This window comes from Chionomys nivalis, chromosome 8 (genome assembly GCF_950005125.1).
Source record: "Chionomys nivalis chromosome 8, mChiNiv1.1, whole genome shotgun sequence".
In the NCBI taxonomy this organism is placed as follows: Eukaryota; Metazoa; Chordata; class Mammalia; order Rodentia; family Cricetidae; genus Chionomys; species Chionomys nivalis.
The window spans coordinates 49,569,794-49,597,790 of record NC_080093.1 but is presented as its reverse complement, the minus strand read 5'-3'; the positions used below and the strand labels follow the sequence as shown (position 1 = coordinate 49,597,790).

At 54.2% G+C, this 27,997-nt stretch overlaps 3 protein-coding genes across 21 annotated transcripts; all 3 read right to left on the bottom strand.

Annotated features, from left to right (window-relative positions):
* Positions 1 to 17: 17 nt before the first annotated feature.
* Ehbp1l1 (EH domain binding protein 1 like 1) lies at positions 18 to 18,852 on the bottom strand. Of its 19 annotated transcripts, none has more exons than XM_057777540.1 (21): positions 18,496 to 18,852; positions 15,585 to 15,642; positions 15,238 to 15,333; positions 14,345 to 14,398; positions 14,076 to 14,254; positions 13,855 to 13,997; positions 13,381 to 13,416; positions 13,219 to 13,284; positions 12,974 to 13,136; positions 11,855 to 12,830; positions 10,097 to 10,279; positions 9,488 to 9,645; positions 9,350 to 9,398; positions 8,216 to 8,914; positions 2,823 to 2,892; positions 2,669 to 2,742; positions 2,449 to 2,572; positions 2,205 to 2,304; positions 1,140 to 1,213; positions 943 to 1,057; positions 18 to 806 (listed from the first exon to the last, which is right to left on the bottom strand). In XM_057777540.1, the coding sequence occupies exons 1-21, from the start codon at positions 18,597 to 18,599 to the stop codon at positions 707 to 709; spliced, it is 3,621 nt and encodes a 1,206-aa protein (XP_057633523.1). In that variant the 5' UTR covers positions 18,600 to 18,852; the 3' UTR covers positions 18 to 706. The 19 variants fall into 19 exon arrangements, 18 of the variants coding, with proteins under 18 accessions (XP_057633523.1, XP_057633525.1, XP_057633527.1 ...); XM_057777542.1 differs by having other exon boundaries at positions 12,095 to 12,830; XM_057777544.1 differs by having other exon boundaries at positions 12,440 to 12,830.
* A 1,767-nt stretch (positions 18,853 to 20,619) lies between these two features.
* Positions 20,620 to 22,264, bottom strand: Fam89b (family with sequence similarity 89 member B). Its single transcript, XM_057779904.1, has 2 exons — positions 21,973 to 22,264; positions 20,620 to 21,404 (listed from the first exon to the last, which is right to left on the bottom strand). The coding sequence occupies exons 1-2, from the start codon at positions 22,261 to 22,263 to the stop codon at positions 21,126 to 21,128; spliced, it is 570 nt and encodes a 189-aa protein (XP_057635887.1). The 5' UTR covers position 22,264; the 3' UTR covers positions 20,620 to 21,125.
* Positions 22,265 to 23,227: 963 nt separating this feature from the next.
* Positions 23,228 to 24,533, bottom strand: Znrd2 (zinc ribbon domain containing 2). The gene is made up of 4 exons (XM_057779903.1): positions 24,489 to 24,533; positions 24,245 to 24,396; positions 24,044 to 24,128; positions 23,228 to 23,581 (listed from the first exon to the last, which is right to left on the bottom strand). Exons 1-4 carry the CDS (start codon positions 24,505 to 24,507, stop codon positions 23,238 to 23,240), a joined length of 600 nt encoding a protein of 199 aa, XP_057635886.1. The 5' UTR covers positions 24,508 to 24,533; the 3' UTR covers positions 23,228 to 23,237.
* Between the last annotated feature and the right edge of the window lie 3,464 nt (positions 24,534 to 27,997).

Here is a 27,997-nt window from a genome sequence, read left to right as displayed (position 1 = left end):
CAGCACTTGGGAGGCAGGGGCAGGCAGATATCTGTGAGTTCGAGGCCAGCCTGGTCTGCAGAGTGTCAGGTCAGGCTCCAAAGCTACACAGAGAAACTCTGGGGGCGGAGAGGGGCAGGGAAGTGCCACCACCAACATAGTCAAGGCTGGCCTTGAATTCCTGCTCTTTCTACCTACACCATCACCCCAAATACTGGATTTATTATAGCTGTTTATCACCACCACGCCTGCGATTTCGGATTTTCTTTCAAAATGAGTTTTCCCTCTGGCCCTCATCCTTGGAAGGGCATGTCTAAGAACCTCCAAGCTCGGCTGGCCCGGGCTGGAATCACATAGACAGCATTATTAGCCTAAGCCCCACCCTCTTCTCTTGAAGTCCTCCTGAGAAAGGGCAGGCGCTCCAACTTTATTGCTCCAGACACAAAGGGAAGGATGTAGGTGGCAGGCAGGCTCCGCTCTGGGGGGGAAGGGAGGGAGGGAGTTCTGTGCAGCGCCCTGGAATCCTGGCCACCACCAAAACATTCACACACACTCGATAAATAAATACTGCCGGGCGGGCTCAACTGCTCCAGTTCGCGGGTCCAGTCCGCCCTGCTTCTGCCCGCTGAAGGAGCACAGGGGCTCTGTCCTCCGCTGTGCAGGCTTGGGGACTGGCGAGGAAGGGTCCATGACCAGAGAAAAGAAGGGCGAGAACCAGGCAGGAGATTCAGCTCAGCATGCAGCGTTCCCGCCTGCTCAGCTGCCGGCTCACTTTACGACGTCGCTGTTCCAGGCCACGTTCCAGGCGCTCATCTTCCTCTAGAGCACTGGGGACAGAGGGTTCAAGTTAGCCTCAAAGTTGACCGTAATTGCAAGCCCCGCCCTGAGACTCCAGACATGCCATTCCAGGAGGCGCCCTTGAGGTCCTCCAATTCCCAGAACCATCCAGGTCCCACGGCTCACATTCGCTCCTTCTGGTCCAGGTCCCGGACCAGCTCATCCCTCTGATTGACCAATGACACTAGCTCCTCCAACAGGAGCTGCTCTCGGTGCTGCTGCGCCACGGTTTTCTGCCACTCTAAGAGACCAAGAGCCTGAGTCAGGAGGGGTGCCCACCCTGGCCCTGTTCTATCTCCCGCCTCTGCTGTCCCATTTCCTACCTTCAATGGCCAACATGGCCCGCAGCTCCCGGCTCAGCAATTCAAACCTCCGCTCCAAGTCCTGTTCCTCGATGCTGATGGGGAAAGGTGCCAAGTCAGACAAAGTGGGATGGGAGAGTCAAAGGCTGTGACCACTTCATCTCTACCTATCAGTTTCCATGGAGGGCTGGGAGAATCCTAGCGCTGCTCCGGTGCCCGTGCAGAGTTCTCAGTTGCCCTTCGGTCACTCTCTAGATATGCATGTTGCTCCTTTTCCACATCCCACTTTTATAAAAAAAAAAAAAAAAAAAAAAAAAAAAACCTAAAAGGATTATTTGATTGAAAAAGAAAGCTAACATTGTTCTGGGGAAACGACTCCAAACGCAAAAGGGAAGCAAAGCTGCCTCTGGCACGCAGGATGGTAAAGGCAATGATGGGGAGAGTGGCTTGTCACCCCACTTAGGAGCCTACTCAGATTTCTCTGAGCCCGTTTTCCTTACTGTAAAGCTAGAGTCAAATCGAAGGGCCTGCTGGTGGGCGGGCCGGCAGAGGAGGAGGGCCTAAGGAGGAAGACTCAGCAGCTGTGGGCGGGGCCAGCAGAGGAGGAGGACCTAAGGAGGAAGACTCAGCAGCTGTGGGCGGGGCCGGCAGACGAGGAGGGCCTAAGGAGGAAGACTCAGCAGCTGTGGGCGGGGCCGGCAGAGGAGGAGGGCCTAAGGAGGAAGACTCAGCAGCTGTGGGCGGGGCCGGCAGAGGAGGAGGGCCTAAGGAGGAAGACTCAGCAGCTGTGGGCGGGGCCGGCAGACGAGGAGGGCCTAAGGAGGAAGACTCAGCAGCTGTGGGCGGGGCCAGCAGAGGAGGAGGACCTAAGGAGGAAGACTCAGCAGCTGTGGGCGGGGCCGGCAGAGGAGGAGGGCCTAAGGAGGAAGACTCAGCAGCTGTGGGCGGGGCCGGCAGAGGAGGAGGACCTAAGGAGGAAGACTCAGCAGCTGTGGGCGGGGCCGGCAGAGGAGGACCTAAGGAGGAAGACTCAGCAGCTGTGGGCGGGGCCGGCAGAGGAGGACCTAAGGAGGAAGACTCACTCACAGCAGCTGCAGCTGGTCCTGCCTCCGGATGAGTGCGTTCTTCTTGTTGACCAGGGTGAACCACTCCTCGATCAGCACCTCCTCCTGCAGCCTGTTGGCACCTGAATCGGGTCAGGACAGTCACCAGAGCTGCCTTCTGTCGGGGCTCGGGGAAGGGGCTTCTCGTTCCCTAGTGGCATCTCAGAAACCTTCTTCCAGCCACCAAAGGGATTCGAGCTGTGCCGCCTCCCAAATGCCTGTCCCACCTGATTCCATAAGGCTCCTCAGCTGTTTCTCCACCTCAGCGGCCCGCCCATCTATCTGCCTCTGCTCCTGCTCCAGGGCCTGGAGCTCCGCGCACACGTACTGACTTGTGTCCTGGAACCGTTGCTGGGAGAGGAAGGGGGAAGGCGGAGGGCAGATGAGCTCATCACAGGCCTTGCTCAGAAAATACCACGACAGTTCCACCCACCTGGTCCTCCTTACCAGGCCAGCCTCGTCCCCTGGACTAGGGGGTGACTCCTCTGAAGGAAGGCTCCCACCTGCAGAGAGACACCAGGCTGGGTTCTTCCAACTAGCAGAAGCCCCCAGGAAGTCCCCCAGAAGGATCTGTGATCAGCTAAGCCGGCTCACCACTCACCAGAAGGCTGCTGCGGGGCTGCGGCTGTGCGTGGGCCTGAGTCAAGGCTGGAGTCAGGGCTTGGGCCTTCCTGTGGAAAGAGTCCGCTGAGGGCTTCGGCTGGGTTTCCAACAGTCCCCCAGTCAGTGCAGATAACCACAGGGGAGGGAGAATCCGTCCTCTCAGACACAGCTACCCAGCTACTCCTCCAGTCTCACAAGCACCTCCTTCAGGGTAAAGGCTTCCTCAAGGAAAAAGCATGCCTTCACCTTCATCTGTGGGCCTGGGCCCACCCACCTCTCTGCTTCCAAACGCTCCTTCAGGGGCCTTGAGTCGGTCATTCTTTTAGGATAAGTCAGAGGCAAAAGGTTGGGAAAGACATAGCCAGGGCACTATCTTCTCCCTCTTTCCCATCCCTTCAAAGAGCCCCTCAGATCATCTGGCTCCTGTCGCTTAGCGCTGGCACTTCCATCACTGCTAGTGGCCCTGAGTGACAGAGAAGTCTCATCAGGAGCTAGGCTATCCCGAGTCGGCATCTAGCCTCTGGCCAGAAGGGGGCACCCTCCTACCTGACAGGATCCTAGACCTGGAGCCAGCAATGCTCTTCACAGAACTTAAAGAATTTTATCCTGGAAGGGTCAAGTCTGGCTCCACCTTGCCCCATTCCATGTCTCTAGAGTCTGGTTATTTTTGCAAATATTTTAAATTTATTTATTTTATATTATTTGAGTGTTTTTCCTGCATGTCTGTATGAGCAGTGTATGGGTGCTCAGTATTTGCAGAGGTCGGAAGAGAGTGTCAGATGGCCTGAAGATCCCTTGGAACTGCAGTTATGAACTGTGATGGTGCTGGGAACCGAACCCAGGTCCTCTGCAAGACCCCTAAGCCTACCATCCAGCCCTCGGGGCCTAACTTTTTTTTTTTTTTTCGAGACAGGGTTTCTCTGTGGTTTTGGAGCCTGTCCTGGAACTAGCTCTTGTAGACCAGGCTGGTCTCGAACTCACAGAGATCCGCCTGCCTCTGCCTCCCGAGTGCTGGGATTAAAGGTGTGCACCACCACCGCTCAGCGGGGCCTAACTTTTAACTCATTTGACAATACTGCTAGCCCCTCTTCCGGGTCACCCCAGTGTGTACTCTCAGACCAGCCTCCCTGGCTCAGGGGCTAGCCTGTCTGGATTGGATTAGCTGTGGGGGCAGCACACCACGCCCTGCCATTCACTTCTCCCTCAAGCTGAGAGGTCTTCTCAGAACATTTGCTCACGGAGTAACCTCTCCAAACCCATCTCAGCCCCCAGTCTTACGCCCAGAACAGTCGGGAGCTTCAACCTCAATTCCCTTACCACCCGAGCCCTACCAGGTCACCACCCTCTGGTCACAGCAATGGACTTTCGGTTCCCTAAAAAGCTTTCTTGGTCTGAAACCACCCTCCATCTTGAACTGCTCCAAACCAGCTAGACCTCCTGGCTCAGCTTGGACCCATCCTGCAAGGGCCTCCTCAGACTTCCTTCAACACATTCTGCCTCCCTTCCTGGCCCTCAGTGTCTGGAAGTTTGTCCTGGTTCCCACTGAGGCAGAGAGCACCCCAAGGCTTACTCACGTTAGCATCAACCCCACACACCTCCTCATGCTGTTGGTTACTGCAGACTCTCTAACAGAGATCCACCTGCCTCTGTCTCCTGAGTACTGCAATTAAAGGCCTGTACCACTACACCTGACTATTTTTAAAATTTATCTTGATTATTAAGTGTGTATGATTGGGTTGTGTGTGCATGAGTGCAGGTGTCTACATAGGCCAGAGGTATCAGATCCTCTAGAGCAGGAGTAGATGGCTGTGGGTCACCTGGGTGGGGCTGGGACCTGAACTTGGGTCCTCTGGATTAGCACTATGTGTTCTCACCCATTAAGACCTTTCCCCAGCCGGGCGATGGTGGCACACGCCTTTAATCCCAGCACTCGGGAGGCAGAGGCAGGCGGATCTCTGTGAGTTAGAGACCAGCCTGGTCTACAGAGCTAGTTCCAGGACAGGCTCCAAAGCCACAGAGAAACCCTGCCTCGAAAAACCAAAAAAAAAAAAAAAAAAAAAAAAAAAAGACCTTTCCGCAGTCCTGTTAACCTTTTAAAAACCTTTTAAAGGTTTAATTTTGATCGTGTGTATATGTGTGTGTTTGTGTCTGTGGGCGCTCTCAGAGACCAGAGGCATTGGATAACCTGGAGCTGGAGTCACAGGCTGTTGTGAACTGCCTGTCTTGTGTGCTTGGCACTGAACTTGGGTCCTCTGGAAGACTAAGACTCACTCCAAACCACTGAGCCATCTCTCCAGCCCTGGTTTTTTTGTGTGTGGAAATGTCCATACAAGAGCAGGTGCCCCTAGCAGCCAGAAGAGGGCGTCAGATCCTCTGGAGCTGGAGTTATTGGCAGATGTGAGCCGCTGGATGTGGGTACAGGAACCAAACTCGGGTCCTTTGTAAGAACAATTTGTGCTCTTAACCCCTGAGCCATCTCCTAGAGATCGACCCTTTAGATAGACCCAGGGCCATCTTTCCCAGAGACTGACCCTTTAGATAGACCCAGGACCATCTCTTCTAGAGATCAACCCTTTAGATAGACCCAGGGCCATCTCTCCCAGAGACTGACCCTTTAGATAGACCCAGGGCCATCTCTCCCAGAGACTGACCCGTTAGATAGACCCAGGGCCATCTCTCCCAGAGACTGACCCTTTAGATAGACCCAGGGCCATCTCTCCCAGAGACTGACCCTTTAGATAGACCCAGGGCCATCTCTCCCAGAGACTGACCCTTTAGATAGACCCAGGGCCATCTCTCCCAGAGACTGACCCTTTAGATAGACCCAGGGTCCAGCACACAAGGCCCACAACTAAAAACAATACTGCTAAGCACAGATGTCTCCTCAAGGACCTCATGAAGCAGAGGCTAGTATCGCTCTTCAGACAAGGGAACAGGGACCAGAGATGAAGTCTGCCCCAGAACTTGATCTACGGCCCAGAACTGTCTAACTCAAAACTTGTTCCCAAGCCTGGGTTTGGTTGTGTCTTTGCATGTAAAATGGCCGACTCCAGACCGGCATCTGAGGAAACTTTAGCTCCCAGTTTGACACCATGCAGGGGTGGCTTCTTGTCACTCTGCAAAGGGATTTCACACTTTTGATCCTTATCCTCAGGGCAAAAGCCCAGGAGTGGCTTGACCAGGGTGGAGAGTGTGTGGGGGTGTGTGACAGAGGTGTCAACTGTGTGGAGCCCAGCAGAGGGCGCCAATGAGTACTGCAAGCTCAGAACCCAAGTTCACAGCTGCAGCCTCTTCATCTCCCTCAACTTCACTATTCCCGCCCATAAAAGGCAGGAATCATGGCTTCCTGGAAGGGGCACTGTGGGAAGCCAAGGAATCAGGGGGATGGCCCACCTGGCAAAGCAGGCAGAATCGGGGGAGGGGGTGAAGAAAGCAAATGTCAGCGGCTTTTATGCTTACTCACACCAGCCCTGTGGGAATCCCAAAGCTTCTTCCTCATGTCTGACCCAAATTCCTCTTTCTGTGCTTTCTCTGATGGGGAGCCTCCAAGGGTGGAGTGGGGATGAACACCCTCCCAAAACAGTAGGGGCAAAGCCAGCCAATGAGAGGGAGGGCCTTTTCTCATCTCATGGGTCAAATATCTCCTGTGGGACAAGTGCAGGAGGAGGGCCTAGTTTGGAAAGACCAGATGCTGGGACTCAGCCCCAGAAGGGTGACCATTGAATCCTCCCCTTTGTGACTTAAAGAGTTACTGACCTACATTAGCCAACTGGGCTAGAAGTCCTCCGGCCACCTCCTCCTACAGGAAATGCCTCTCTAGTCTCATCCCCACGTGTCTTTGGAACTTCCCTCAGGGCTCCTACTCTCAGACTGGCCTCACTGCCATCTGGGGACTTCATGGAGACGACTGTCAGTTCCCTAAATGTGGTCGGAATGTCCTTGATACCAGCTTGTGTGGGCCTCCTCATTTGAGAACCAGACCTTCCCATATTCTTTTCTCCTCTGTCAATTCGTGTGATGCGTGTGTTGCATGCTTGTGTGTGCGCGCGCGTGAGGGTGTGTGTGCACGCATGTGAGCGTGTGTGTAGGTGTGATGTGTGGCGGCCAGATAACTCCTGCTTTCCTCTATTACACACCATCGTGTTTTCTTCCTTCCTCTCTTCCTTTCTTTTTTAGATTTATTTATGGATTGGGGGAGCACACGTGTGGAGGGTGGAGGACACGTGTGTGAACTGGTTCTCTCCTTCCGTCATATATGGACCCCCGGGATAGAGCTCAGGCCCTCATGCTTCGTGATGGAACCTCTGCCTGATAAGCCATCACTCCCCCACCTTATTTTTGAGACAGTGTCTCTCACTGGAGCTAGGGCTCACGGATTAGCTACACTGGGCGGTCAGCAAGCCCTAGGGAACCTCCTGTCTCCACCTCCCAGGCACATGGCATCGCACCCAGATTTCTACAGGCTTTTTACAGGTCCTCATGCGTGTGTGGTAAGCTCTTTACCTACTTAAGCCACCACCCCCTAGCCCTGACTTGTTCTGTTTAGAAAGGGCTTGAACTCTGGTTTTTCTGCTTCTACCTCCCAAGTGCTAGGATTACAGGCATCTGCCACCCTGCCTCGCATTTTGTGACACTGGGGTTTGAACCCAGGACTTCTTAGGCAAATGCTCTACTACTGAGTTATTTCTTTGGTCCTCTATTTTCACCAGGGAAAACTGTCCATCGGCCCATACTGAACCCTCAGACTATCTGGAGTCCCAGAGCTTTCTGTAGCGCCATCTCTCCTTTAGCACAAGGAGGAGTGTGTGTGTGTGTGTGTGTGTGTGTGTGTGTGTGTGAGACAGAGAGAGAGAGAGAGAGATGACCTGACACCTATAGGGCATGGTGTGGAGGCAAGAAGCCCCACCTACTAATTCCTATTAAGCCTCAGGGGTTAATCTGGAGGCTGGGAGGAGCTACAGGGGCCACCAGAGGACAGTATTCCTTTCTCTAGCTATTGGGCTAGGTGGTTGCTAGGCGACACCCAAGGCCACCCACCGAGAAAGAATAGGCCCTAAGAACTGGTGCAGAACTTGGAGCCTTTTGGGAACTTCTTGCCTATGTTTCTACAAACTGGGCAGATGTTTCTAACAAATGTTCGGAACCGCTCACATGTACAAAACTGGAAGTCTAGGTGTTCTGTGGGCTTTGTCCCCGAACAGGAAGCCTAGTGCCATACCCGGGGACCCTTCCACAGCACCAGGCTCCATCTGATTGAAGTGCATCCCAGCATCTAGCGAAGCGACTTCTTTGAAGCTGCCACCCCTGCACCAACCCTGCCATCAGGACCACTCAGGGCCCTCTCTGAAAATTCCCCACTATCCTAAGCTGCAGCGGGGTAGGGGTGCTCACCACAGCCCCAATTCCTGCAGGTCCCGCGCCGACTGCAGCTCCAGAGTCCGGGTCATCCACAGAGAAGGAGTTGCTATTCCGTAGCCTGGATCGCCTCTTCTTTAGCAAATCAGCATCGCGCACGTGGGAGAAAGAGCCGTGTGCTCGGGGTGGGGGTACCGGCCCGGTCTCCCCATTGACCGAGGACCGTCTCAGTCTCACACCACTCGTACCACCCGGCGTCCCAACTCCGTTTACCAGCCCCTCTGTGGGGGCCACGGGGGACGTGGATGACCGGGCTCTGGGACCATCGGAGGGTGCGTTTGGGGAGCTTGCTTCCTGGGTAGCCTCAGTCTCCCCATCCTTGGAGGTGTAGCCCAGGTCCGTGTCTCTAGAGGCCACCTTGGGTACCGCCCCAGTCCCGCGGTTCACAGCCTCCTTGGGCTCTGTGGGCGCTTCAGCCCCATGCTCCCGTAGCCGCTGTGCCAGGTCTCCTGCGTCCAGGCCGTCGGGCAGGTTCGGCTGGGCGTTGCCCACGCGGTAAGTGCCAGAGCCACCACCGCCCTCCAGTTGCACCAGCTGCAGCTCCTGCCCAGTACAGAAAGCTCGGATCTGGCACAGGTACGTCATGACGATGAGCTTGTCAGGTACGGACAGAAGCACCATGTCCGCTGGCTCCAGCAAGCGAGACACGCCCAAGGCAGCGAAGCCATCAAAAGCCTAGAAAGGGTGCATTCTGGTCAGAAGCAGCAGCGATCTAGCAACACTCCGGATCCAAGCCAGCCTAGGGGTCCCTGAGACTCTAGAGCCAGGATTTGCTTAGCAACGCCTTCACCCTCCTGCAGAGGGAAATCTAGCAACAAGGCCCGCCCTCACTGTTACCTAGCAACTGCACATCGCCCACCCAGTTATCAAAGGATGATTTTTGGCAAATAAATAAATAAATAAACAACTATCTAAGGAAATCTAGGGAAATATGCTTTTAAAATTAAAAACATCAAAACAAAATTAGGGCAAACAATTTAATAACCAAAAAGATTTTAAAGTTTCCAAAAGTAGACCAGGGTCCTGCACCTCAGAGTCTCTAACTCTGGGGCCAGCAGCCTGACTCTCTAGCTAGACCCTTTCTTCAGCCATGGCTCCTCCTCATCTCACCTGTTTGTTGTTCTGCTTGATGTCGTGGGGGTCAAGAGAGAAATAGTCGCTGCAGAGAGAATGTGCTGGTCAGAAATGGTTGGCACTAATATCCCTGCAGGCTCCCTCCCCAGCCCTCCCCATGTCCCTGGCACTCACATCTTGTCTGGGTAGAATCGATGTAAAATAGCACAGAAGGCCAGGCCGTTGCGCCAGGATGTGGTGAAATTGGTGATGCAGACACCACGGTAGCCATTGGTGACCTCCTGGCACCACTCCAGCAGGGACTGGCTGGAGCTGACCAGGGCAGGTGGTGCCTGGGGACACAAGAGTGATCAGAGGATGTATTCTAATGACACGTCCTCCACCCTTTGAGGAAGTTCAGGCCTGGCATAAAACTACCCCAGTTTGGAGTTTACAAAGATCACCAGAAACACTGGCCAGAGCATTGGGTTGCCAGCTTGGGTAAGGTCACCTAAAAGGTCAGTGGTGCCCAGGCAAGGTCAGAGGCCACCAGCAGCCACACTTCAAAGTCAGCCCAGAAAATCAGCTTAAGGGTACCCAGCTCCATGCAGCCTAGCAGGGTGGAAGAGCCAGGCATCCTGAGGGAGGAGGGAGGAGGACCTTCTTTGAAGCTGAATCCCCTCCCCATCAAAACCCCATCAAAATCTTTCTTGGTCCACCAGGTGGGTCCATGCAGAGTCACCGTTCACTCAGCCCCAGGTTAGTGGAAGAAGTAGACTGGCCATCAGTGGCCCCCATCCCTACCTGGCTGCCCGGCAGCCTCCTGTCCTCTTCAGGCTCCTCTGGGGAAGAGGCCCCCGAGGGCCTGGGTCCCCCAGCCCCTGCCCCACTGGCCACCCGTGCCTTAGTCAGGTTGGCCTCTTGAAGACTTTCACCAGCTTCTTTTCCCTTCATGGTTTCCAAGACCCCACATTCTGCTTCCTGGGCCTCAAAAATATCAGATTTATTCTCTGGAGACTCAAACCCCTCCCTCTCTGCTTCCTGGGGCCCCAAAGTCCAAGACTTGGCCTCTACTAGCCCCAAAAATTTGCTTTCTGTCTCCTGTACTCTGGAGGCCTCTGGTGCTATGTCTTTGGCCCCAGAAGCTCTTGGCCTACTCACTGCAATGCTTAAGGCCTCACACTTGAGGGCTCCCCAAGCTCCAGGCTCCCAGACCTCCAAAGTATCAGTCTTTGCTTCCTCAGATCCCCAAACTATAGTTTCTTTTCTCTGGGCCCTCAGTACCTCAGCCTCTGTTGTTCCAGCCTCTGGCCTGGAGATCCCAGAATCCCTTGCTTCTATCTTCCTGGTTTCCAGCATCCCAGCTTCCGCTACCTCATTCTCTGTTCCCAGGAGCCCTGATTCCCTCACTTCTATCTCTGGGGCCTCCAGAATCACAGATTTTACTGTCTCAGCTTCTAACTCTGGGGTCTCCAAACCTTCTATTTCTGCCTTCTGGGTCCCAAATAACTCAGTATCCACTGCTTCTGTCTCTACCTCTGGGATCTCCCAAATCTCTTCTGTCTCCAGGGCTACCAAGATCTCAGACTCGTCCATCTTAGCTTCTGTCCCTGGAACTCCTAAACCACCAGATGCTATTTTCTGGGTCCCCAGTATTTCAGTCTCTGCCCCTCCAACCTCTACCTGTGAAATCCCAGGGCCCCCCACTTCTGTCTTCTGGGCTTCTAACATCTTAGATTCTGTTGTCCCAGCCACTATTCTCAGTGCCACAGAACCCCCAGATAGTTCTTTGGCTTCTGTCTCTGGGACTTCTGAAGAGTCAGCCTCCATTTCTAAGACCCTGGCTCCCTCGATTCCTATTCCCAGAACCCCCCAAGCCCCAGCTGCTATCTCTGGAGCCTCTAAGATCTTGGTTTCCGCTGGCCCAGTGTCTACCTCCAGAACCCCTGAGTCTTCCATCTCGGTTTCTGGTTTCTCAGCTTCGACCCAAAGTACTTCATGACCTGTGGGTATTTCCTGGGTCCCCAATATGCCATCTTCTGCTGCCCCTATCACTGAAACACCCAAACCTCCCACCTCTGTTTCCTGTGTCTCTTTTCTTCTAGATTGTATTTGTGGGGGCCCTGAATCCTCAAATGTTATCTTGTGGGTCCCCAATATCTCAGTTACTGCTGTTTCAGTCTCTATCCTTGGAATACTCCAAGTCCCCACCTCTGTCTCCTGCATTCCCAGTATATCAGCCTTTGCCATCTCTGCCTCCACCTTTGGAACCTCTGAACCTCTGGCTGCTACCTTCTGAGTCTCCAATATTCTAGCTTCTGCCTCCCCAGCCTCTGTCTTTGGGGTTCCCAGTATCTCAGCCTCTATCTTCAGCACACCAGCTCCCCCATCTGCTACCTCCTGGGCTTCCAATATCTTTGTTTCTGCTGTCACTGTCTTGGTACCTGGAACTGTAGAACCCCCAACTGTTTTCTGGATCCCAAATTCCTTAGACTCCCTTTTCTCAGTCCCTGTCCTCAGCATTCCCAGAACCCCAATCTCTTTATCCTGGATCCTCGGTACCTCAGACTGTGCTGTTTGGGTAGCCTCTGGCTCCAGGACCTCTGATCTTGCTGCTTCTGACTCTTGGGCCTCCAATGTTTCAGATTCTGCTGTACCAGTCTCTATTTCTGGGGACTCAGGTCTCCCAGCATCTGTAATTGGTATCCCTATAACCTTCCAAGGCACCCCTCCAGTCTCTGTTTCTAGAACCCTTGGCTCCCCAACTTCTGCCTCCTTGGCCCTCATATCTCCAGATCCTACCTTCTGGTCCACTGGCAGGACTTCCTGAGAGCTGCTGCCCTGGGGCCCAGCGCTTGCTGCTCCAGCAGAGGGACCCTGCTCCAGGCCTGTCCTCCCAATAACAGGGGCTTCACCCCTAACCTCCGGGCTTTCTCTCTCTTGGTCTGCAGGCCTGGCACCACTGAGGGGCCCTAGATGTCTTTCAGGCTCTGCTGGAGATTGGTTCGGGTCACTGTGAGCCTCTTCCTGGGTCCTTACACCCATCCTCCTCTGAGCACTCCTAGGAGGAGCCTCAGGAATTTCCCTAAGTCTTGTCTTAGGCCCCAGTACTGCATCCTCTGGTCCCTCCATCGCTGTATGCTGTACCTTTGCCGTCTGCTCAGCATCTACTTGATGGAGTTTTGAACTCTTTTCAGCCTCTCCAGCTGTGATGCATGGCTCCTTAGTGTTCTTCTCTGTGTTTCCTGCCCCACTAGCCTCTGCCCTGTCCCCAGTGTCCCCCTCTTCAACTTCGGATCTTTCTCCTCCTGAAGCATCTCTAAAGTCTCTGCCCTCAATGTCTGGCTCTGGCTCGGTTCCATGGGCCTCTGTCCCTTCCTGAGAGCTTATCTGGGCCTGGGTCTCCCCAGAAGAACCCATTCCTGTTGGAGGATCCTCATTCCCCGTGTAGGGTACTGGGGACCGGGATACATCCGAGCCTTTCCGGAGCCGAGGGGCTGGGGTGGGGACCATGTCCTGGCCTGGCTGCTTGGTGGACCTGAGGAAAGAGCAGACAGACAAGTGTTGTGGTCTCCCGTTGAGCCCCACACCCTTGACAGTGTGGCAGCACTGGAGGGGAGGGCGGGGGGGGGGCTGGGTGGGATGCATCTGTTTCTAACAGCAACAGAGCTGGCTCCTTACCTTGTCTCTGGTAGGGACTGTGGGGGCCTTGGGGTTTCAGGCCCCACCTGGCCCCCCGCTGTAGCAGCTGGTTCTGACCCCTGGCCCCGGGAGGCCCTGGCCGGGGGCGCAGGGGCACTCACAGGGGCAGGGCTGGTATCTTCAGCACTAGAGGATCTGGCAGCTAGTGGGAGAGGGAGGGGATGCTGAGGACTGCGTTGTGACAAAGGTCCAGTCCCCAGCCCTAGTCTCAGGCCAAGTCTCACCTGCCTGCTGGGGCCCTGTGTGACTTTCCTCATCTTCACAGAGCGTCTTCAGCTCTCGCGAGAGATCTGAAGGGGGAATCCATTGGAAGGGTAGAGTCAGGCCGAGACAGTGTTCTACAGTTTGAGCCCCACCCTGACCCCCGACTAGAGTTCAGGGCCTACCTGGGAGACGCCCCGGTCTCAGGGCACAGCCCCGGCCTTGGAGAAGAGGCAGGCCCCCAGATGCAGAAAGAGAAGAGTGAGAAAGAACCGCAAATATGAAGGATAAAAGGCTTTAAGGAGGGATGGAGGGAAAGCAGAAGGGAGGAAGGCAGACTGGCTGAGGGTAGGTGGACCAGACAGAGCCCACACTTCATGTGACCTCATAGGGACCAAATGGACATCCACTCCAGGAGAGAAGGCCAGGAACATGGGGAGATACTGGGGACCCATTCTAGAGAACTCTGCTCGAGACTGATACACCCCTAGGACCAGGACCAAGCTTGGCCAATCAGAGCTGCTGGCCAGGTTGGAGCTGCTGTAATAAGGACCTCTCTCTGGGTGTGCACAAGCTGGCCCTGCCCCAGAACAACCAACACTTGTTGTGATCCATCTTAGGTCTTGGCAGTCTCAACCTAAAGACGACTATGAGCCCACCTGACTGGGGGCCTCGTGCCCGGACCTCAGGAGCCCCAGGGCCATGGGCTTCATCCTCATCGCTCTCAGCGAAGTCGTCCAAGTTGCCCACGTCACTAGGCTTCACACTCATGAGACTCGCTAGGCTCTGCATGTCATCATCCCTGTGGGTTTGAAGTCAGGGGTGAGGGCGGGGCTCAGAGTTCACAGGCTAGGGCCTGGGAGGGCAGGCGGAGACTTACGTGGCACGGCCCTCACGCAGCAGCACCCCAGAAAGGGTGAGGCTCAGCTCAGCGTGCACTACCTTCACAGATTTGGGCTTGAGTCGCAATCGAAGCGGAACCTGCGCAGGCACAGGCCCGGCATGGCGAGCCAGATCCACATCAGCTGTGGCCAGCACCTTTCTCTGTCCCTTGGACTCCTGCGGGTGTGGGAAGTAGGGAAGCAGCAGAAGCATCAGTGCTGCCCTGAGGTCCCTGAGATTCCAGATCCGACCTACCCAGACACTCACGTTTTCAATAATAAACGTCCACTCTTTGGCTTCATACTGGTCCACGTGAGGGTCCTGGAGAGGGGAACACTGGTGAGCACAGGGTTTCAAGGAGGGCAATGCCAGGAGAGCACTCTGCACTGCCTGGGAGGGGGTATCACACCTGCTGGGTCCACCTGGGATGCACTCTGGCTTCTCTGAGTGTGTGTGGTACTGGATTACACCCCAAACCTCAGTGCTGTACAGCCGAGTTACATCTCCAGCCATCCCTGCACTCTAACTCCTTTTTTTCTTTTTAAAATATTTATTTTAATTTTATGTGTATGGATGCTTTGCCAGGATGTATGTCTGTGTACCATGTGTGTGCAGTGCCCCTATCAGAGAGAAGAAGGTGTTGGATCCCCTGGAACTGGAGTTACAGATGGTTGTGAGATGCCATGTGTGGGCTGGGAATGGAACCAGGTTCTTTGGAAGAATAGCCGTGGGGCTGGAGAGATGGCTCAGAGGTTAAGAGCATTGCCTGCTCTTCCAAAGGTCCTGAGTTCAATTTCCAGCGACTACATGGTGGCTCACAACCATCTGTAATGGGGTCTGGTGCCCTCTTCTGATCTGCAGGCATATACACAGACAGAATATTGTATACATAATAAATAAATATTAAAAAAAAAAAAAGAACAGCCGTGCTCTTAACTGAGCCAGCTCTTTAGACCTTGTGTCCTGCCTTCTGATCCCAGACTGGATACTACAGGTTAGGTAAATGCTACCACCCTCCAAGATCTCTTCAGTCACTTGCAACAAACCCATGAAGTTTTTGGTTCCAGCACTTGGTTCCCCCTGTGGGTGAGTATCCCACTAATAGAGCCACGCACCCAGCGTTGCTATTCTCTGCCTATACCTGAGCTTCAGAGACTCACCCTGTACAAGGTCACAGAGATGTCCACGTTCTCTGGGACCATCCACACCACAGTGCCACGGTATGGGTTCTGGATGCCGGGCTGCCAGCTGTGGGCCTGTAAGAGGCAGCAGGGAGTCCTCCTGAGTCTTCACCCTTCCCCTTCACCATTGCAAGAGGCAGCAGGGAGTCCTCCTGGGTCTTCACTCTTCCCCATCACCATTAGGCCCTATCCTCTTCCCCCATCCTCCTTTCTCCCGGTGGACACCAATATGACCTGCACCTGATTGCGCTTTCCCATCAGCTTGCATCTACCTCCTCCTTGGCTCTGCCTCCCAACCTGGACCCCCAGCTGCCAGTCTTTCTAACCTTGGAGCAGACGCGTCGGTTCCGCCGAGTCCATACCACTACCAGCTTGTCTGGCTGCCTGGAAGAAAGGGAAGAACTCTTAGCAGGCCCAATCTAGCTTCCCCATCTTCTCTTCCTCCTTTCTCTAGCTCCCTGGGGGTCTCCTCTGGTCCCCTTCCCAAGGAGGAGGGCACGGGCAGCTTCTTATCTAGGGTCACCGGGTGTAGGGCGGGGCTGCTCAGGCAGGGTGGGGCTGGGACTGAAGGGCAAAGGCCTGGACAGTGAAGATTGAGACATTATGGCCCAGCAGGGTCTTTGAAAAAGAGTGACATGGAGGCTGGAGAGATGGCTCAGTGGCTAAGAGCACAGACTATTCTACCAGGGGACCTGGGTTCAATTCCCAGCACCCACATGGAAGTTTATAACTGTCTGTAACTCCAGTTCCAGGGGAACTGACACCTTGGCACCAATACACATGAAATAAATTTAAAAATTAGAAGAAAAAAGAGAACAAAAGAAAAAGTGACAGGCAGGGACAGCAGCAGGCACACGTGTGTGCACACACAGAAACATGGGAAGACAAAGACTTGATGATGAAGTCGTCCATTTGTTCACAATATTTGTGGAGTTCCTCTGGAGCTCAGCTTGTTCTGAGGGCAGAGGAGAGGAGAAGAAAAGGGGCTGAGGCAAGACCCTTGAGGTCAAGGAAGGTGGAAGAAAAGTAAAGACAAGGAGGGTAAAGCCTGGCTTGGTGGTGCAGGCCTTCAATGCCAGTGCCTGAGGCAGATGGAGGCAGGTCTGTGAGTTCAAGGGCAGCCTGGTCTATATAGCAAGTTTCAGGCCAACAAAGGCTACATGTAAGACCCTGTCTCAATAAAAATAATAAATAAATAAATAAGAGACAGAAAGAGAAGAAAAAAGTGTGTGTGAAGAAAACAAACTAGTAACGACTTTGTGGGTACCGTGAAGGAGCCTGCCTGATGTCCCTTTGGCTGGGTATCTGAGCAGAGGCAGGAGTGGAGGAAGTGGTTATGTGCTGATCTTCAGAGAAGGCTCCAGGGGAGGAACTCTTCAAATGCAAGGATCTGAGGCTCAGGGAGCGGTAGAGGCAGAGCAAGGGCAAATGGGAGGAGTGAGGCCAGAGAAGCACAGGGTTAGGGACACTAGACAATCCCCACGCACTGAGGGGGTCAGGCAGGACTCCTACTTCCTTAAATCCAGACCCACTGACGCTGACAATGGAGTCCCAGGGAAGCCGGAGGAGACTTCCAAGCTGGGACCGCTAAGATGGACAGCAAGCATGGGCTGCAGGAAAGGCAGACACGTGCGAAGGTGGAGACAACGGACTAACACTTGGCTGGGCCCTGGGGACAGGGCCTTTTTGAGTTAGTCTCTAACCACTGCCCAGGAGGGTGGGGTCGGTCCAGGAGAGAATCAGGGGAAGGCAGCGTGAGAGCCTTCCCTGCTTGTTTCCAGCCCCCCGTGCCTGGATGCTAGGTCTGCCTAGCTCACTGCCTCCCTGGAGGCTGAGGCAGGACAAGCGGCTTACTCTTAACCTTTGAGGCTTCTGAACACAGAGAAGTAGGCCAGATAATGTCACACAGCTGAGTCTGGAGTCCTCTGACCTAGAAGTAAGCAGCCATTCCCAGCCCCAAACCACAGGCAATGGCCCAGCAAGGCCTTCCCAGAAAAGGGAAACAGCAGGGGTGCCTAGAGAGGGTGTGGCCTGGTTGGTCAGCCTGACTCAGGACGGCAGGCACGCCTTCCTGGGAAGCTATGACCTAGGCAGGGGCAGCTTCCTGTCCTGGGCTCCTGGCTAAGAAGCCCAGCAGGCTTTACCCATTGCTGCTTGTGACTCAATCCACTGACACTGTCTGTACCTCCTGTCTACTCCCCAGAACCATGCCCGGAGTCCCTTTGGCCTCACCCAGAATGCTGGGGCAGGAACCAGAGGCCAGAGTTCAAGTGCCAGCTCTGCTGTGTTACCCCGACGAGCTCCCATTCTCCCTCTGCCTTTACTGCATAAAGGGCCTCCCAGTGGGCCCAGCATGTTCAAGGCCAAAGATTACTGGTGGCTGACCTAAGGACCCCAGCCTCTGCTAGTTCCCCTCCCTTCAGACCCCATGGTTCTGGCCCACTGCTCTTCCCCCTTGGGACTCTATATTTAGCCCCAACTGGGCTGTGAGGCCCCCACAGCTGTGCCCTAATCCAGCCGAGGGAAGCTGACACCAGTGTGCACATATATTTAGGGTGTGACGCAGGGGCCTGGGCAGCTGCCCCGCGGGGGCATGTGAGCCAGATAGCCCTAGGGCCCTTTGACCGCCCAGGACAAGGCCTGCACCCTCTCATGTGTTGGCCCCTCACCTGCCTACTTTTCCCTCCACAGATTCGCCTCTCCTGGACCTACCACCCCTAGGACCTCAGGCCCCTTTAAGCCTCTCCCCGCCTCCCTCTTCATTCCTCCAAGCTCAGTTTCCCCTTTTAAGGACATTGTGGAGAGATCCCCAGCCTCTGGGGCCCACTCTGGCTGAAGGGGGAGGGGCAGAAAAGGAGAAGGCCACATCTTCACTCTGAACTGAACTAAGATCCATGAAGTCTGTTCCAGCCTTGGCCACCTGGAGATCTCAAAACTTGTTCCGTTTTCCACTGCCACCCAGTCCAGCTGCTCTTGACTTGAGGAACGAAGCCTCCTCCCTCAGGCCCGAGCACAGCTGATTTAAATGTGAGCTAAGATCCTCCTGCCTGTGAGCCTTGCCCCACACAGGCTCTCCACACCTCTCAACTCCTGGAGTCCCCCGAGCTGCAAGACACACCTAGGATGGGAACCCCGTTAGTCGTTAGACTTGGGGCGAGTTTCTCAGACTCAAAAAGGTCAAGCTAAACCGAGTCCCACATCAGTCTGGGGGCTCCCTCAGGCCTCCCTTCTACTCACCATTTCTTGGTGCACTCCAACACCAGTTCATGGTAACAAGCCACAAACTGGAACTTGGCGGCCCGCTTGCCCACCCGCTGCAGGCGCTTCCACACCGAAGTCATGGCCCTAGGAGCTCTTGCCGCCCACTTCTCAGTCTTGGGGATCCCGCTTGCTCGCCACTGCTGGCCCTGCCAGGGTCCCCATGGTCTCTGGGGCCCCTTTCTGCTATGCCCGTCCTGTCCACCCCGTCCGTATAGAGGTGTCTGAGGTTCGGATGTAGGCCGCGCTTGTTGGGACGGCCGGTGGGATCCTCCGGGTGGGCTGGTTGAGTCTGCGGGGCGGTCCCGGCGCGTCGAGCTGGTCGGAGCTCGGAGCTGCAAGAGCGCGGTTTCCTGGAGCCGCACCCCCGTCCGAAGGCGGGCGGGGCTGCAGCGCGGGGCGGGGCGACCCCGCTTCCGGGACGCGACCGGGCACCGGCACCCGGCTTGGGGGTGGAGGGAACGAGTCCCGACCGCAAAGTCGACTTGGTGGGCACCCGGGGGCCGGATGGGGTATAGGGGTGAACATGTGCGCTCCAAGAGATGACAACCTCAACTTGGTGCTGTCCTCCCAAGAGCTGCCACAGCCGCCTCCCTTCCTGCCTGCAACCTTTGTGGTCCTGTTCGGTACCCCACTTCTCAAGCTTGTAAAGCAGAGACCTAGGAAGAAGATGGGTCTTGCTCAGAGTCCTCAGCGTCTACTGGGCCTGAGCCAGCGGTTCTTAGCTCTGGGGTGGGAGACCCTTGCTAACACCCACGTCTTAATCAGATAAGAAAAGTTCCAAGTCGGGAGCCAGCTTTGGCGGGATGCACCTAGTGTCACAAAACCTGACTTCTCAGCTGGCAGGAGGAAAAACAGTCCTCACTTCTCACAAGCGATGAAAGGTTCAAATATTGGTTTCTAATCAAGAGTGCCACCTTGGACAAAGCACTAACACTCTGTGCCTCGGTTTTGAAGTCTGTTAAATGGGGCCAATTATAGTTCTATCTTTAACGGTCATAGAAGGTTGAAACGTGGGAAAGCATGTAGCACAGGGCCGGGCTGATTTTGCCAGGTCTTAGTAAATGCAACCCGTTATCAGGGCTAGAGAAAATACGTGTGTGGGTGTTTTCTCTCCTCCCCTGGGAAGTCCCTGGGGCGTTAGCTGTGGTGTCAACGCCTAGATTAGACTCCTTATCACTCAGCCATCCAACTCAATGGTAATGAGCCTCTGCAAGGTGGCTCATACCCAGTTAGAGAAGTGCCCTAGAGCAACACATCTCTGTGTTCTCTCCCTGCCCAGTGTCTGGTAAACCCTCACGGTGGAAAGGACGTCTTGTCTTCCAGGAGTGGCAGCTGGGTGGATCTCCAGCACTCAAGTGACCGTGGTAGGGAGTGGGGAAGAGCTGCCCCAGTGCAATCTTGAAGTGCGCAGGCGTCTGAGGGCTGGACACCCTCAGACTCTGCACTCCGTTGGTGTGACCCTCTGCTTCCTTGAGGAAGCCCTCTGTGTACAACCCTACAGGTACTTAGTGCTGAGGTCCGGGGGAGGCTGGGCAGCCTGAGGCTGCAACAGAGGTGCCCGAGGCCTCAATTTTTGCCGCCCCGCTGCTGTCTCCCTTCCAGGACTTGTCTACAGACTGAAACCTCACTCCCTCCGGCCTCCACACCTCTCCCTCCTATCACGGCCTCCTCCAACCTAAGGGGCACCAACTCTCTTGTAGCTTTCCCCAATCACTCCGATGGGCCCCCGGGTCAGTCAGCTCTGGCCCACCCATTTCCTGTGCTGCAGCGACTCCGCCCAGCACTGGAGGTGGAAAGTTTCTCTCCTCAAGATGGGCGGCTCCTTCCTTCCCGGAAGGCTCAAAGCAAGGGAAAAGGGGAAGTTGGGTTCCAAAGCCTAGAGCCCAGGGGACGAGACTCGACTGCTGTCAAATGCTGCAGAGCCAGGCTTCAGTAGCCTGGAAAGCTTCCAACCTTGCCCGGAGAGGGACGTTTCATACCCTGCGCCCTCTAAGACTTTCACTAGGGGGTCTTGGGCGCCACCTTCCGGCAGAACTCTGACTACACTTGCTAGAAACCACTTAATTCCCAACCCAGTACCCATCAACCAGGCAATCAGAATACAATGTTGAAAGTATTTATTTTTCCATTCACGTACTGGCCCCTAAACGTAAATATCCAGCATAGAGACCTTAGCCTTTCTGGCTTGTGGGTGGCTGCGGGGATGGGTCCTGGAGCCCTTGTCCCAGGCAGTGAAACCCTAGGGCCACAGAGAGGGATGCCCCTGAGCCAGCAGCTGCACGTGGCAGCAAAAGATGAAAGAGATGGAAGCTAGGCAATCATCCCAGTCCTAGCGATGCCAACGCGAGTGCAAGACACTTTGGACCCCAAGGTCAGACTAAGGGCTGGCCAAGCTAGGGGTGCACACACGTGGGAGAAGTGGGGAGCCCAGTGCACTGGGCATTGGCTGCAATCTTGACCGCTTTGCCTGATGGGTATGCCTTGCCCTCCTGAAGTGAAGTGAGGCGGTACTGGTAAAAGAGCAGGCACTGTCGACTAAGGACTTGCTGAAGGGCAAGTTCTGAGCCTTTTGTCTAGGTGCTTAGTTAGCTATCCACCTCAGCTTTTCAGAGGCTAATTTGGAAGGCATCCTGCAACCACTGGTCACGGGCATTGTGTGTTTGGGGCACAGTGAGGGGTGGAGGGTCTGGGGGCAGGCTCGCATCAGGAGGCTCATCATCATCGGACAGGCCGGCATCAGGTGGGTAGGAGCTGTCCGAGTGGAGGGAAGATGACAGGTCCTGGCACAAGCTCAGGTCTTGGCACAGATGCTTGTAGTCCTGGATCGACTCATACAGGCCCCACAGCTGGCACAGCAGCGACATATCCAGCTGCCGCAGCCCCACCTGCGGACAACTGACAGTGGGCTGGAGTTGGGGGTCCAGGCCTCCCCAAGCCCCCAAACCAAAGTCCCCACCATGAGCCACAACCCTGTCCAATCCTCCTGCACCTTCTTACGTGAAAGTTCTGGGGGCAACAGATGGCACTTGCCAACTGTGAAACCTTTAAGCCACTCACTGGCCCTCATTTATACAATGGGGTAACACTGTCCAGCAGGATGAAATCAGGCAAGTTTTAAAAATGCAACAATTGGAGCCGGGCGGTGGTGGCGCACGCCTTTAATCCCAGCAATCCCAGCATTCGGGAGGCAGAGGCGGGTGGATCTCTGTGAGTTTGAGTCCAGCCTGGTCTACAAAGGGAGTTCCAGGACAGGCTCCAAAGCTACAGAGAAACCCTGTCTCCAAAAAAAAAAAAAAAGGCAACAATTGCTACACATTGTTACGATCATAGCTATCCTAAGCCACTGTGACCCGACGCATCCTGCTGGGCATGAGAGCTAGGACACCGGTCCCAGACTTATCTCCGCCCTCTCCACAAAGCACGTTACCCCTGGCGGGGCGCCCACCTACTCACCATCTCCTTGCGCAGCGCGGCCAGTGCCGAGTCCAGGTTAACTGGGCGACGCGCGCCTGCTGCAGAGCCCGAGTTGGCAGCGCCCGCAGCGTGACGGGGACCGTCCGGGGCGCGGGCGGCACGGCTCAGCTCATCGTGGATGCGGCTCCGCTGGCTATAGACACGCTCCAGCTCCCTCCACGAGCCCCCACTAGCGTTAAGGAGGCCGCTGAGGCCCCGCGGTAGCGGCGGGAGCCCAGCCAGAGTGCAACCCGCGCTGCCCGGCGCCTCGGCTGAGGGTAGACCGTTCATGGCCGGGCCGGCACGGACCGCGATGCCACTCGGAGCCCTCCAATGTTTCAATGGCTCACAGGACGTGCTCCCGGTGGCCCAGCCTCCGGAGGGAGCCCAGCCGCCGCCCGCAGGCCGCGCTTTGTTCCTTCCCAGACTCCTCGGACTCCGCCTATGCTCCACCCCTCTGCATGGGCGGGGCTTCTCTTAACAGGGAGATGGCTGTGGGGCCCAGCAATCCATCAGAGAATCGGGAGGGATGAGACCGAAAGGGTCAGGAAAGCCTTCCGCTGCCTCATTTTTACACAATTTCTTTCCCAAGGGAACGATTCTAAAAATGTAGGGATTGCCGGGCGGTGGTGGCGCACGCCTTTAATCCCAGCACTCGGGAGGCAGAGGCAGGCGGATCTCTGTGAGTTCGAGACCAGCCTGGTCTACAAGAGCTAGTTCCAGGACAGGCTCCAAAACCACAGAGAAACCTTGTCTCGAAAAACCAAAAAAAAAAAAAAAAAGTGTAGGGATGCAGGAGCCGGAGAATGGAGTAAGATTGTGTCTAGCTCTTAAAAGTGCTTCGCTGGCCACCCCCCCCCAACATTCCAGTGAGCATTAAGATGGAATCATAGAACCAAGATACCCAGAGGAGGCCAGGAAGCACCAAAGGGGCCGAAACTGCACACGGCAGTCGGGTCCAGACGGTGGAGGGAGGGGTATTGGATCAGGGACAGTACTAGTGGTCCAGCCTTTGTGGAGGTGAGGTTACTTCCTTGGAAAAAGGGGTCACTTGTCCCTCTACCATTTACCCCTTGTCCTGAGTGCAAAAAACTCATTCAGGTAGAAAAGGCCACGAAAAGGTGAGTTGCCAAAAGAAAGAAAAAGTGTGACTAGAGTTGGGGCTTGCATGCACACTCAGAACCAAGAAAGGAACAAACCACACAGAAGAATGGCTGTTTTTCTAGAGGGTTTTTCTCAGGGGCACAGGGGTTGGAGGAGCGGTTTCAGTGCTGCAGCTGCTTCAGGCTGGCTAGGGCCTCAGCACAAGCCCGGATAAGCCCACACAGCTGGATGCTAGTCTCCAAGGACGCACTGGAGCCCAGCTCAACGGAGGCCCAGGTTAGCTTCTGCAGGAGGGCTGTCTGTGTGGAGGCCACCACGTCTGCATTTGGAGGTGCAGCAGAAAGGGGAGGCCCCTGGGCCGCCTTGAGCCCCGCGGCAGCTCCCTCGCAATGCTCTGGGCGGGGTACCGGGGGCAGGGGTGTGGGCCGAGAGCCCGAGGCAGGCTCTGTAGCAGAGGCGAGCTGGTGTTCCCGAACTTGAGAGAGGGCCGCCTGTGCGTTCAGAGCTAAAAGAAGGAAGCAGGAGGACTAGTCAGGATGCCTGGCGCGCCTCTGCCCTAAGCCACTTGCTCTTTACTGCTCCTCCTGCGTTTCCAGTGTTTTCTGCATAAGACAATCTGGTCCCTACTCTTCTTTCTCCTTACACATGCCAGGCAAGCAATGCACCGCTGAGTTCGCACCTCGGGTACCAGTTGCCTGACAGTTGCCCTGGCCTCCTTTATCCACCAAGTCTGTGTCTCAAGGCTGGGGTGTGTATTTCAGCGGGAAAGCGCTTGCCTGGCATGTGCAAAGCCCACAGCATCGGAAGCAAAGGGGTATTGTTTTCCTCCTCTCCAGGACTTAAATGAGAAGGCACCTTAATGCCACCGCACGAAGATACTTCCAGTGTCCCCTCCCAGGCCTCCTGTTCCTGAATAACTATCACATGATCCACATTCCTTCCCCAAAGTGCACACTCGGCCCCTCACCCGGATTATCTTTATCCACGTCTGAGTCGAGCTCCTGACAAGCCACGCAGTAGATTTTCCGCTGCTTATCTTGGAGGAGGATCGTCTGGGAACCAGAAAGCACACGGTCACAGGTGAGCCCGAGCGACAGGGTCCACAGAAGAGAGCTGAGGAAAGGACGTGCGGCCTGGCCCGAGGCCTCGTCCTTGTCGCTCGCCTCACCCCGCAGTCCGCGCACGTGTCGCCCAGCATGCGGTAACCGCGGAGCAGGTAGTCGCCCATGAGACGAGAGATGCGATCCTGCCGCTCGCGTCGCGCCTGGAGCACCTTCGTCTCAGCTTCAGTCGGAGGCTCCCAGGCGAAATCGTCCACATCTGCGGGAAAGAGGTACAAGGAGAAGGAGTCAGGGCGGAGAAAACTGCTTCCCGCTCCTAATGGCCACGGTCCGAGCAAGCCGAGCCCTCACCAGTGCCGTTCAAGGCCATGTTGCCGTGGTCACTGGTCGGCTCACCGGAAGTGACACAAACAAAATGAGCCCCCTCTGTGGTCCCGCCTCTCACGTGTGGACCGGTGAGAGCGGAAGTGACGCACACGCGAGGCTCCCGGGCTTTGCTTTACTCCAAGGGGGCGTGCCCGCTGCAATTTGACCCTGACAGGGAGGCACGGCTCTCAACCGGAACTGCTGAGGAGTACCGCCGGCTCCCTGGTCTCACTTCAGTACCTGGACGTAGCTTTTCATAGTCTCCTTTAATGCCTGGTGCGGATAGAGTGACCCTTTGGTTCCCTCGGGGTTGTCCTTTTACACAGGTGGACCAGGAGGCAGGCAGGACAGTGGCGTCTACACAAGAATCGCTGCACTAAAAGGTCCTTTGCAAGTGCGCAGAACCTCTTTAAGACTCTTGGACCCTGGTTGGCTACGCGGGGGACTGCCTATTTCAACACCCCTAGCCGTAGGTCTGTCGGGTATCCGCTTGTCTGCCCATCTTCTACCAACGTCTAGAACTGATATAAAGCCTGCTGTCTTAGGGTTACTATTGCTGGGAACACCATGGTCAAACACAACGTGGGGAGGAAAGGATTTATTTCACTCAAACACTCAAATTCCGTTTAAGAGTTTATCATCAAAAGCAGTGAGGGTGTCAGCACTCAGGAGCCAGAGGCAGGCATATCTCTGAGACTTTGAGGTTAGCCTTTTCCACAGAGTGAGTTCCATAACAGCCAAGACTAAGACTACACAGAGAAACCCGGTCTCAACTCCCCTGCCCCCCAAAAAAGGCAGTGAGAGCAAGAAGCTGGAGGCAGGAACTGAGGCCATGGAGGAGGGTTGCTTACTGGCTTGCTCAACCAGCTTTCTTATAAAACCCAGGACCACTAGTCCAGAGGTGATACCGCCCACAATGGGCTGGGCCCTCCTCCATCAGTCATTATTTAAGAAAATGTTTATAGGCTGGCCCACAGATCTTACGGAAGCATTTTTTCAGTCAAGGCTCCCTCCTCTCAAATGACTGTAGTGTGTGTCAAGGTGATGCAAATCTAGCCAGTATCCCTGCAGGAGTATTTTGTCTTAGTGAAAAGCGCCTGCGCCTGGAGCTGGAGAGATGGCTCAGAGGTTAAAAGCACTGACTGCTCTTCCAGAGGGCCCGGGTTCTATTATTTAACTCCAGTTCTAGGGGATCTGATTCCTGCATACAGACGTACTTGCGGGCAAAACACCAATGTATGTAAAAATTTTTAAAAAATAAGAAAAGTGTGGTGGGCTGGAGAGATGGCTCAGAGGGTAAGAGCACTGGTTGCTCTTCCCGAGGTCCCGAGTTCAATTCCCAGCAACCACATGGTGGCTCACAACCATCTGTAATGAGATCTGGTGCCTTCCTTGCCAGCAGTACATTGTATGCTTAATAAATAAATCTTTAAAAAAAAAAAAAAAAAGAAAAAAAAAAAGAAAAGTGTGGTGCCTGAGATATGCGGTTCCGATTCCAGCCTCAGCTATGGTTTGTGCTCCTTTCTGGCGGGCGGGGTTTGCAGATGAAGTGCCAGTACTCGTCACAATTCCAGGCTCTTTGCAAGAGCAACAGGTGGTTTCCAAGCAGAAGAAAGGGGTTAGAGAAATGGCTCAGTGCTTAAGAGCATGAATTGCTCTTGCAGAGGACACAGTTTCTGTTCCCAGAACCCAAATGATGTCTCACAACCACCCGTAACTGCAGTTCCAAGAGATCACACGCTCTCTTTTGACCTCTGAGGGCATCAAACACACACATGGTGCATGTATTTGCATGCATAAAACATAAAGCTAGGCATGGAGGTGCACGTCTTTAATCCCATTACTTACAAGGCAGAGGCAGGTGGATTTCTGTGAGAAGCAAAGGTGGCAGGGGTAGTGGCTGAGCTTCCCACATGTGAAATTCAGAATGTCAATAAAGAAAACCCTTCAGATAACTTATGGCTATGGGCAGCAATGTTTTAAGTCACCCAGGAACAGTGTATCACTGAAATAGATGCCCATTTTCTGAGGAGGCTGTCTTGAATCAGACTTCTGATCTCAATTCACTGCTGGTTGCTCTTCTGGGATTGTTTCCCTTTCTGCCTGATCTAGCACTGTAGCAAACAAGGCAACATATCCACTATCATAGTGTGGACAAAGTACACTAAGCTCATGGCTCACAGGCTACCACCCCTCCAGACTTGTGGCATTTTCCAGAAGTTGACCTTGTGATAAGGGAGCCATAATATATGCTACGTTGCCTTTGCCCACTCCAGAGAGATTAAATGAACGTTTCCTTCAGCTCCCTATTGGCAGATTGTGGTGATAACTCATTGGGTTGAGTGGTTTTATTTTGACACAATTTGCCATCTTGAGATGAATTTGTGTCATTGAACATGCCATTTACAGCTAACAGTGGTGGGATTTTTATCTAGAAGCCTCTGGAACTATTCTTTTTCTATCCAGCCACCATCTCCCAAATAACAACATGGAGACTTCTTATTAATTGTGAAAGCTCGGCCTTAGCTTAGGCTTGTCCCACTAGCTCTTGTAACTTAAATTAACCTTCTTCTATTTATCCACGTTTTACCATGTGACTTTTTACCTTTCTTTCTTTTTTTTATTTTTTATTTATTTATTTATTTTTAAATATTTATTTATTTATTATGTATACAATATTCTGTCTGTGTATATGCCTGAAGGCCAGAAGAGGGCGCCAGACCTCTTTACAGATGGTTGTGAGCCACCATGTGGTTGCTGGGAATTGAACTCAGGACCTTTGGAAGAGCAGGCAATGCTCTTAACCACTGAGCCATCTCTCCAGCCCTATTTATTTATTTTTTTAAATTTTTTTTGGTTTTTCTTTTTTTTTTCTTTTTTTTTTTTTTTTGGTTTTTTCGAGACAGGGTTTCTCTGTAGCTTTGGTGCCGGTCCTGGAACTAGCTCTTGTAGACCAGGCTGGCCTCGAACTCACAGAGATCCGCAGCCCCCTTTATTTCATTTTTGTATGACTGACTCCCTCCATATCTCATTGGTGTCTCATTGGCATCTGGTGTCTAGATTCCTCTCTCCCTGGAAATTCCACCTATCCTCCCTGCCTAGCTATTGGCTGTTCAGTTTTTTTTTTTTTTTGGTTTTTTTTTTTTTTGGTTTTTCAAGACAGGGTTTCTCTGTGGTTTTGGAGCCTGTCCTGGAACTAGCTCTGTAGACCAGGCTGGTCTCGAACTCACAGAGATCCGCCTGCCTCTGCCTCCCGAGTGCTGGGATTAAAGGCGTGCGCCACCACCGCCCGGCTGGCTGTTCAGTTTTTATTACACCAGTCACAGCAATACATCTTCACAGTGTACAGATATCCCACAACAAGTCAGTCAACAATAGCTGATAACTGGGTGTTCAGCCTGTCCTTGTGCTATGATACTGTGTTGCTGAGTGCTGAAATGACTTCCTCAAATCAACTCAAAGCAATTTACAATTTTTCTCCCGGTCCATGTACC